This window comes from Panicum virgatum, chromosome 2K (genome assembly GCF_016808335.1).
Source record: "Panicum virgatum strain AP13 chromosome 2K, P.virgatum_v5, whole genome shotgun sequence".
In the NCBI taxonomy this organism is placed as follows: domain Eukaryota; kingdom Viridiplantae; phylum Streptophyta; class Magnoliopsida; order Poales; family Poaceae; genus Panicum; species Panicum virgatum.
Genome location: NC_053137.1, coordinates 40,490,625 through 40,501,259, shown reverse-complemented (window position 1 = coordinate 40,501,259; position 10,635 = coordinate 40,490,625). Strand labels below are relative to the sequence as shown.

General features: G+C 47.4%; 1 protein-coding gene across 1 annotated transcript; it reads left to right on the top strand.

Annotated features, from left to right (window-relative positions):
* The first annotated feature begins 259 nt into the window (after positions 1–259).
* Positions 260–5,668, top strand: LOC120676408. Its single transcript, XM_039957676.1, has 12 exons — positions 260–404; positions 633–683; positions 774–810; positions 915–1,082; positions 1,194–1,327; positions 1,436–1,717; positions 2,111–2,241; positions 2,618–2,744; positions 4,462–4,554; positions 4,984–5,046; positions 5,125–5,222; positions 5,332–5,668. Exons 3-12 carry the CDS (start codon positions 783–785, stop codon positions 5,345–5,347), a joined length of 1,140 nt encoding a protein of 379 aa, XP_039813610.1. The 5' UTR covers positions 260–404; positions 633–683; positions 774–782; the 3' UTR covers positions 5,348–5,668.
* The last annotated feature ends 4,967 nt before the right edge of the window (positions 5,669–10,635 follow it).

Here is a 10,635-nt window from a genome sequence, read left to right as displayed (position 1 = left end):
TATACCGGCCGGTTTGACCGGTTTACCAAGTGGGCTTTAATGGGCCGTCTCATTTTTTTCTTTTCTTTTTTAGTTTAACTTTAAATGCCCGAAATGTATGTTAAACGAACGAATTTTTGAGAAAATTTGATACTATTAGATTCGTCACACCTTGAAGTATTTTTAGAAATTTTTGGAAATTTTTTATTTTTTGAATTCAAATTTGAATTTTGAATTTGGACAGATTTGGGACCGGTTCCCACCGATTTTGTAACCACGCCGCGGACCACGGAAAGCAAAAACCAACCCCAGAGGGGAAACAGAGCCAGACCCATCGATCCCCACGCTCAGCTCTCCCCTCTCCATCCCTCATTCCTTCTCTGCCGCCACGGCTCCGCTCCCCTGCTATTTCGGTCGGTCCTTCGGTAAGTGCTTCTAGCTTGATTCTTTGTTCTAAGAGTTGGATTTGTTGTCCACAACAACGGATCCCTTTTCTCTCAACCCATGTAGTTTTTGGGTTGGTGTGCAACGTGATAACCTACTCATCCAAATTCGTCCATCCACGCTTTGATTAGGTTTTTCTTCTTCAGTTTGCAAGATCGACTTAGCTGACGCCGTAACACTTCTGGATTCTAATCAAGGCTCTGCTGCAGTTTATTTGTCAGGAAAAAAGGGTTCAAGTGAAACCTCACGACCCTAGTGAAGTCCGCCCCCCTGCTCTGCCTGAAGTACTCGCTAGTTTTATTTATATAAGGATATAAGGATAATTTCCAATCTCTTCCTTCTGCTTTCAGACCTCCGAGATGTCGCAAGACAATTCTAGTCCAAGAGGTGATGGCAAAATTACAAAATCGTTTCTGCTCCCCAGTACTGATGCTCCCCACCTCACCCTCCCGGGTTTTGATGAATTGTTGTTTGGTTGTTTAATTCCCCAGATGCGTTTTGGAAGGAACATTTTTTCGGGGATACATTTAGCGATTTGGATGCGGCTGCTGAGGAGGATGGTCCTAGCCATCCACAAGATTTCACCAAAGAAGGCCTGGATGCAAAAGAAGTGGTGTTATGCCTATCCAAATCCATCGTGTCACTTGTCTCTTCTGTTGGTAACTTCACTGATTTCCAGCTGTATAATATTGCCTTGGCTTTATGTTTTCAGTCATACAAATTTGTGTGTAATTTTTTTTTTAATTCTCTTCTGCTACACATTCCCACAGATGGGGTGCCTCTGTTTGGTTGTACTGGCACAGTGGTCAATCATGTGGGTTCTGAGACATGGATACTCACCTCAGCCACGCTGATTAGGAAACCTGGCACTGACCATGATGCTTACAATGAGGATGAAGTTAAGGTCAGGATAGCAACACTGCAACAGTCTCCTTAATTGATTTGATATACTCACTTCCTTCTTGAATAATGTGGATTTGTGGATAACTGGGGTTTGATTTAATGATGGCAGATTGAAGTGCTTCTGGACAACAAAAGAAGTACCACCGGGTGCTTAGCAATGTGCAATATGCAGTACAATATTGCCGTTGTCACGGTTGACTTACAGTTCGGTCTTCCTATCGTGGCATTTAATGACCTTCCTGAATGTTATTCCATGCTGGGTCGGTCTGTGATAGCTGTAGGTCGGGACTCCAAGTCACAAGTTTTAATGGTGAGGCATGGGAACATGATCCGCAAAAGGAGCAAGTTGGACTGCAGCGAGCTTTTGCTCTGTACCTGTCCTGTTAGTAAGGTAAACAAAATAAGGGATAGAATATTTTAAGGACATATAGTGGGAATAAAAGGTGATGTCAATATGAACGAGTAATTATTTCCAAAATTGAAATATTTCATGGGAAATGTTTCCAATGAATAACTGTATATGCATATGCTATTGCAAGTAGATCATCCATCCAATTCACATTTATGTTTCATGTCATGATTATCAATCACCTGTGGAGGTACATAATATATTTTGAGTAGAACAGATTTATCATTCTTTTAAAAAAATCTTTTCTGCTCCATGAGAAATTGATAGCTGGTTAATCATTTTAACCATTACAACACGCTGTTATTTGGGACAATGCCATTAGAAAGCTAAATTTACATCAGTATTAATCTTTGTGGGTTTGTTTTGTTGTACCAGACTTTCATTGGGGGCCTTGTCATGGACTTTGAAAGAAGAATCATAGGCATCACTTTTTTTGGCGAGGACACCACCCCTGTTGTGCCAATCGAGATCGTGTCAAGATGTCTGAAACACTTCAAGAAATTCAGGTAATTTTTATTCTCTCTGGGTTCTCATGATATACGCATTGTATCGTTTAGCTTTGTTATCTTCAAATGTGTGTGCACAAGTGAATGCGGGCACCCTTGCAGCATGTGCATGGCTAATTTTGATGCGATAGTTCTACAAGAAGCTATTTGTGTTAGTTTAGCATCCCTGAATATATTATGGTGAGAACAGCGCCCCATTGAGTTTCAATCGTTCATTTTCTCCTTAATTCTCCTATGTTCACTAGATGCAGATTCCTTGTGCATTGCTGTAAAAAAAATTTAATTACAAAATATCTAATATTATATTTGGAAGCATTGTATCTAATACTATACTAATACACATTGAGGAGTTCTCAAAATCTTATGATGATTGCAGGAAAATCAAGCTGCCTTGTCTTTGCATATGGGGGCATGCTGTTCACAGTGTGGAACTACGTAGTCTGGAAATTTTGTGCCTCAACTTTCCAGAGCTATCTTATGGAATTGGAATTGTGGTAGACCAGGTAGTCATCAATCAACAACACCTCCCCCCTCCCCCTCCTCACACAAAGGGATAAAGAAAGAAATAAACCTCACCAGACACCCCCTCTTCTCCTTCACAAAAAAATATAGAAACTGCACCATTGATGATTTGTTTAGGACTTTAGGGTATGACAAATTTGGAATGCCATGGTCATCCTTGACCCAAACAAAACAGTTATGTCTATTTGTTATGAATTTGAACAAAGTGAGTAGAAGTTTTTCTTTGTCATGTCTCTGTATTAATTCCTATCAAATTCAGTGTTATTCAGTTAATGCAAAACATTTAACAACAATTGTTAATAATAAGTGTTGTTCACTGTTTTTGCATAAACTGAATCCCTCTCAATGCTGTTGGTCAGTGATCAAAACAAACAGGGACAAATCTGGGTGCAATTTCCTTTTCATTTCTTCAACTTTACAGTCTGCTGGACATTTTCTTTATGAAGGTGGAGTGATTGAAAACTGTATTTTGTTATTGATTTAATACTGAAACCATAATTTGCATGGATTAGCCACAAAATATAAAACTAAACTAAACTAATACTATACTGTATGTTCTTCTCTTTATACTAGTATCATTCGAAGGTATATCATTCTTTTGAAATAGTTGAGTGCAACTTATGAGCTTCATTGTTTTACTGATTATTACCAGTTTACTATTTAACCTTTTATTATAGGAGTTCTTGTGTTTTGGAAAAAGTTTAGTTGTTGGCATTATTTTCGATGGTACTTCTAGTTTGGCGTAGTTTTGATCTATCTCAGTTCGTAACATCTTAAGTTGGATTGCATTTCGGCCAGTTGTTCATGTATACATTTCATTTGTATTTTGTTACCAGAGCAGATCAGGAACTGCCTTGAACTTGGTGGGTTATGTTTTTTTTTTTTTTTGAACTTGGTGGGTTATGATTGACCATTCTGTTAGTGCACCTTTTTGTGTGTGCATGTGGTGGTGCTTTTTTTTGTTGTTGTGTGTGTGTGTATGTGTGTGTGTGTGGAGGGGGGGGGGTGTATTCGTTGAACATTGTTGAGGGACACATCCTGTGCAGATGTGTTGTTTGGCAATATACAGTAAACACATATAGAAGAGGCAAACAAAACTGAACTTTCTTGCTTAGGTGACAACCTATGTAAAATGTTTTTAATAGAGGCAGGGATTGAGAACACCCTGGTTTACGAAGGTCAACAGGAAAGAGTCGCATTAGTAGCTGTAGTTATGATGGTTGGGAGAAGTGAAGCAGATATACTGGAGGTCGAAGATGATGCAGGACTGTTAACAATGGCTTGCATGAAGGATCTGATGCAAAAAAGATTAAAAATGTAACAGTAGATCTTCTATGGAGAATGTTAACGTAAACATAGAAGAATTTTCCTTCTTAATTTATTAGCATTTAGGTGCTATATACAATGATTCCATGGCCTTGTGGAACGAACCAAGTCTTATGTCCTGATTCATGCTATATCCATATGATGCACTTAGCAAGAAAAATGTAAGATATGTTTATACACACACATGTGCGTGCTGGTGACACTACATTTATTGAGAAGTACATACAATTCCAAAAGTAAAGTAGGGCTTTACAGTTTGTGGAAATTGTCTCTGAATGTATTTTTCTTTAGAACCTTAGCTGATAGTATCATATGTTGTATACTCTATTTTCTTCTAACTCCATTTTCATTGATGTAATCACATAACTTTAGATATCTGGAGTGTCATCAGAAAATTTTGGAGGCATTGAGGCTGGTGATATCATCTGTAGTATTGATGGAGTTGTTATGCGCTCTGTAGCTCAGGTATCATTTTCTGGTGCAGATCCCGAGCATTGTCTTCATGCCACCTTAGACCTGTTGTTTTACATTATATTATGGATATTAATTGAGAAAAGACAACTATTATCATTGAAGTCATGCAATCATCTGATTAAGCACGTGGAAGCGTTTTGAGTTCTTGAAAGTGCCAGTTAACAAGAAAAGAACCTCCGTTTCCAATACTGCACTATGTTTTATTTTTAACATGGTGAAAACTACTCTTCCCCTAGTGAAAATTTGTTATCAGTCATGGCATTATCTATTGCAATTTGCTAATTCCTATGTCCTAACTGCTCACTACACATCCATTTCGTTTTACTTTCACACTAATCTGGGCGAACATCCTCGTAGTTTCATTTGAAAGGTTGATTGCACTTTGTGTAGTTCATGCAATGTTTTCTCTCCTGTTCTCAGCTTACTGCAATGCTTCTTGATATGCTTTTTGCCATGAAATCCCAGAAGACAATGGTCCTCCAGGTTCGTTTGGATAATAACTAATTAATCTCCATATTTTCCTTACTGTTAATGATGTCCTTTCTCTGTATGGCAAATCAGGCAGTGATGCGAAGACCGAGAGATAACTCTAAATTTGTCGCCCAGCTGAATATATGGGAGAATTGTTCTGTCAAATGCAGCAATTCCTTCTGTAACAGGTTCGTTCAATAAAAAATGCAAATAAAACTTTTTTTTTGTCTCTATGGTGACTGATGGAGGTTTGTTACAATTGATTTTTTGAGCATTTTTTGTTTGTTACAATTGTAGATGGCCGTTGCTGTGAAAGAAACAGGGGTTCTGGTGTTCAAGGCTGACGTTATGCACTTTGAATGATGTAGGTCAATTCTTAGGTTGTGGAAGCAGAACATCTATTTAGCTTCCATCTATTCATCAATTCTCATCATTCCTAGTAACTGAACGATAATTTTGTTGATGTTCCGTAGCGCCGACTAGTAATTTTGGTGTTGCGTGTTGGGGTTTATATTGGTTGAGCCAACGTTGCCCTAAGTCCAGTCGGTGGTGGGATTGTGTTCCTGAGCTTGAGAGCTTAAAGTTTGCATTTTAGGGTTACAAACAAGAGATAGTGGTTGGAGGTTGAAGATCAGCCTATCGAGCAATACTCATGTTTGTGTCATCTAGGCCCGCTAGATGCAACGTACTTGGGTTGGGTAAATTTAACTGACGGGTTCGGTAAATTTAACCGAGAATCAAACCGAACGAATCGAGAACCGGAACCAAAAGTATTGGAACCAAAAAAGTTCGGTTCTTGTTCAGTTCCTATTTCTTGGGAATCAAATTTCTTCGGTTAATTCGGTTCGGTTCTCGGGTAACTAAGAGATTCGAGACTACTGTACATTTAGCCCATTGACTCGTTGGGCCCAATAGTGTACGAGTCCAACTAACATGGGCAAACCCTAGCGGTGGGCACCTCCTACCCACTTCATCTCTCAACTCGCCTCGACCCTAGCCCCCAGGCCACTCGCCCTCCACCAGTTTGCCGGTACTGTTGCGTCCTCCTCCCTGTCCTCCGCCCATGCCCCGGCCCCAAGCGCTCGGTTAGCACCAGCCGCTGCCGGCCCTCAGTGCCGGTCGCTGTCGGTGCTCTGCGCAGGGCAATGCCGCCTGCCGTTAGGCCTATGCGTTCGGTTCTAACCGAACCAATCGGTTTGGTTCTTCGGTTCTTGAAGAAGTTCGGTTCCTGAAAAATAGGAACTCTTCGGTTCCTTTCAGAACTAAGAACCGAGCAATTTCGGGTTCGGTTCTTTCGGTTCGGTTCCGGTTAAAACCGATGAAACCGAACTTCGTTCACGACGAAAAAAAATCTCTCGGTGCTGCAGGGGACAGTCGCGCCGCCGCCGCCGCCTGGACTGCCGAGGACCGCGGCCGCCATGAGCCTGACCTGCCGGGGAGGCGCAACGCCCTCACCGCCCGCGCCCAGCCGCCCGCGTGCTCCTCCGGAGGCCGCTGGGAAGGGCGAGGCGCCGAGGACCGCGCTGCCGTGCGCCTGGCCTGCCGGGGAGGTGCAACGCCCTCGCGGCCCGCATGCCGGCCGCCCGCGTGCTCCGCCGCAGGCCGCCGGGGAGGGCGAGCTGCGGGTCCGCGGTCGGGGAGGAGCCGCGGTGGTGGTCGGGGAGCGGTCTGGGAGGGCAAGGCGAAGGCGGTGGCCGGGGAGGGCAAAACGGAGGGCGAGCCGCAGGCCGGAGAGGGGGCGCGGCGGCAGCGCCTGGCCGGCGGCGGCCGTGGGGCCGGGGGTAGGGATTGGGGGGTAGGGTGCGGTAATGGGCCTAGAGTTCGGACTTTGGGTGGGAGTAGTGTAATAGAGCTAGGGTTTTGTTTGGGCCTTGGGCCGCCTAATTGATTCATGGGTTGAAATGTAGAATGAGGCCGGTTCTTCCGTTAACCGACTTAGGAACCGAAACCGAACCGAATATTTTGGTTTCTGACATCCAGGAACCGAAGAGAAACCGAAATTCTCGGCTTCGATTCGGTTTGGCTCCGGTTCTCGGTTTTTTCGGTTCGGTCCTCGGTTCTCGATTATTTTTGCCCAGGGCTACCCGCCGTGCTCGGCCAGGCGAGCCTCGCCGCCGGTGCCCGTGCTGGGTCTGCGCCGGTCGCCGCGCTTGACCGGGCATGCCTCGTCGCCAGCCACGGCGTGTGCGGTCCCGGAGCATGCCGCGCGGGTGGGGCTTGCCCCTGACTCCGGTTGGCCACAACCAGCACATGCGCGGTGGCAGCCACCCCAGCGGGTAGGGGCTGTGGCGGTGGCGGTGGCGGCCGAGCCGCCGAGGATTCGAAGGGCGGTGGCGCTAGTAGGCGAGGAAGCTGAGGACCTGTGTTGAGATTGAGTTTTCTTTTTTATTATTTTGTGAACTTGTACATTGACCAAATTTCGATTCTTTCGGTTATAAGCGGAATCGAATCGAAGTAACCGAAACCGAATTTGCTCGGTTCTTGTCTATTAAAAGAACCCATCGGTTTCTATTTTCTAGGAACCGATCGGTTTCTATTTTCTAGGAACCGATCGGTTCAGTTCCTCCTGGATGCCCAGCCCGACAGCGTACACGTGATTTGTTACTTGGATCAGGCACTCAAGTAGGTTCGTGCGGTGCAAGAATCACCACTGGGCCAGGCTGCTCTCCGGATCTGGAATTTTTGCTTGTTTCCCCATAGCCTGGCCGGTGTGGTCTGAGTAGGTGAGTGCTCGGTGAGGGTGTAGAGAGGAAAAAGCTAATTCGCGCCAGTTGAACAACGAACCAAACAAGTTCTAACCTAAGCTAGGCTATACACATACTTCAACCAAATGAAAGACTGGGCGCTCCTAGTGCCCGAACGTCCGACGGAATAACTCCCATCGGACACTCATTGGTCAGTTGCAACATCAGATAATAATGTTCGCAACATAGAAAAATAGGCGTTTGCAACTTGAATAATCACCGTTTGCAATATCAAAAAAAGTTGAAAAATAAGCTATTAACCATCCGTCGATGATTGAAGAAAAAAAACGCACTGCGGCATATGTTTCATGTTGCATGAAACATTTAAATCTCTCATTGAAGATGCAACATCCAGATAAAACAATTACAACACGTAAAACATATGTAACATCGTAATATCTAGATCTACTTTTGCAACATCCACGTGAAACACTTGCAACATTCGTTTGAAACACTTCAAACATACGCTTGCAATATGGGCGCCGTCAAGCTTCTCCACCTCGTCATCTACCTCTGAACTCCTCCGTGGCCGTGACCACAGCCGGCGGCGGAGGGGCCGTCACCGGGCGCGCACGGTCCAATGGCGGAGGGCGCCTGAAGGCCGAGGGCGCCGCCGCCCAAGCCCCATAGGCCGTGCGCGGGCGTGAGTGCGGGCCGCTGCCGCTGATGGCCCCGTTGGCCACAGGCGCCACCGCCGCCATGAGCACGGGCGCGCTGGCTACCAGCTGTTGAGCCCTCAGCCGTGCAAGCTGCTCGTCCCTTGAAGCATCCTGAAGGAGATAAGGGAGAGAAAGTTTGGAAAATTATGGAGTTTCGACTGGGAAGGAGCCAGCGCGATGGAGCATGGTAGCGTCAAGAGGAAATAAACGGGAGGGGGTGAAAAAGGAGGAGAAGATGGTAGAAGGTTGGAGGAGGAGGAAGATGTGGAGCAGGTGGAGTCTTTTACATGTATACCATTACAAAAGTTGGTCTAGACGTCCATACCACTAAAAAGTTCAGAGACACCTCTGTACCATCGCGTTTTTTCGTCTTGACCTCTATACCATTTTGGATGGAAGGAATGTTAACGGAGGGTAAATGAGCCGCAAAAAGTCCATAATGCCCTTGGGTGCACAAAAATTGCTTTGCCCTCAATGCCATTATGTTTTGCTTCCAAAGTTTGAAAGTTTGAGTACACGTCGGCGGCTTGTACCCGTCGGCAGTCGGGAGCGCCTCCAGTCCTCCACGACCTCGATCTGCTTGTACGGGCCTGCGAGGCCCCCACACCCGCATCTCCCCCCTCGAGGCCCACGGCAAAGTACACCGTGCTGGGCTGCAGCACGAGGCACCGCCACGTGTCCTCCGTCTCCTCCAACTTCTTGCCGCACTCGTCCAACACGCGCACCACGAACCCCTCGCCGCTCGCCACCGCCACGAGGCGGAGCAGCTCCACCTGCATCAGCTCGCCGCGGGGGAACTCCACCAGGAAGTTGCGCTCCATGTACGTGCTCGGCCGCCGCGTCACGGAGGGAATGATCTCAGGGGACGCCGACCCTAGCTCGTGGAGCTCCGGGAACACGTACATCATCTGTACTGGGTGTTGGCGTAGAGCTGGCCCCGGTGGACCACCACGTCGACCACGGCGGGGATGCTGGCCGTCGCCAGGATGCGCCGTGGCCCAAAGGTTGTGGTGGTGCAGCTGCCGGTAGATGGCGAGCACCATGACCCTGCTGCCCGGGGTGGGCATCGGGACGGCCTTCTAGATCAGGGCATCCACGGAGCTGCCGTCGTGGTGGTGGACCTGGAGGCCGCGCTCGCCCCTGCCGAGCAGCGCCCCGGCACGCCGATGGCGCGTGGCGCCCGGCGCTCCCTCCACGCGTGGCCGGTGGGGGGGGGGGTGCGCAGAGGCCCGGCGCAGATCAAGAGGGGCGACGCCGTTTGATGCGGTGGGCAGGCGGCGGCGTACGGTTCCAGATGGGGCGGCGGAGGCGTCGGGCTGGGAAGGGGGGGGGGGGGGGGCGGCGGCCTGTGTGGTCTGCTAGATGTGGTGCTCGTGACAATGGGGAGATTGAGGATAGGGTTTGATGGAAGGGCAAAACGGTCAAGTTACTAGGTTAGGCCCACATGTCATAGCTCCAAATCTGTTAACTCCTAACGGATAGTGGATGGAATGGTACAGAGGTCAAAACGAAAAAACGCAATGGTACAGAGGTGTTTCCGAACTTTTTAGTGATATGGACGTCTAGACCAACTTTTGTAATGGTATACATGTAAAAGACTCGAGCAGGTGATGCCAGGTATGCGTCCGGAGGAGGCGGACGCTCGGAGCCCAACATTATTGTAAAAAACTCGCATTTGGTGAGTCTGGCCGCCAGAGCCTGCGTGCGTGGTAGTTTTGAGTCACTAGCCATGCAAAAAATTTGCATTCTCTTTACCGCCTGAAAGTTGAAACTACAACAGTCGGCACCAGGCCCACTCTTGACCGCCCCCTCGGTCCCCTTGATTTGTCGCTCGGTGACCTCGCCGGTTGGTGGACCATTGTCCATCTGGTAACCTCACTGGTAGGTGGAGCAGGGACCCATCCCGTTTTTAGGCTGTAAACAGTGGTATACTCTAAAGGCTACTGCAGTACCGATTTGGAGTAAAATGAGCTGCAGCGGCATACTCTAAAAGAAACACTATGCTTCAGTACCATCCCGATTCCTCCATCTATAGCGGGCTAGAGGAGCTCCTCTATTTTCCATCATGGCGCCTGGTGAGGGCCCCACCCGCCCGGCCATCACCTACCCCGGCTGCTCACCGCCTCGGCCGCCCCCACCCCGGCCGCCACCACATCCTAGCTCTTGCTGGGGCTCGGTGCCCGCGCCACTGCCTCGCT

What these genes read in the sequence shown, in the direction of transcription:
- LOC120676408 (XM_039957676.1), top strand. Translation starts at nt 783, where the DNA reads ATGTCGCAAGACAATTCTAGTCCAAGAG. An exon ending in GTCACTTGTCTCTTCTGTTG is followed by an intron (nt 1,083 to 1,193) that starts GTAACTTCACTG and finishes ACATTCCCACAG; the next exon opens with ATGGGGTGCCTCTGTTTGGT. An exon ending in AAACACTTCAAGAAATTCAG is followed by an intron (nt 2,242 to 2,617) that starts GTAATTTTTATT and finishes TGATGATTGCAG; the next exon opens with GAAAATCAAGCTGCCTTGTC.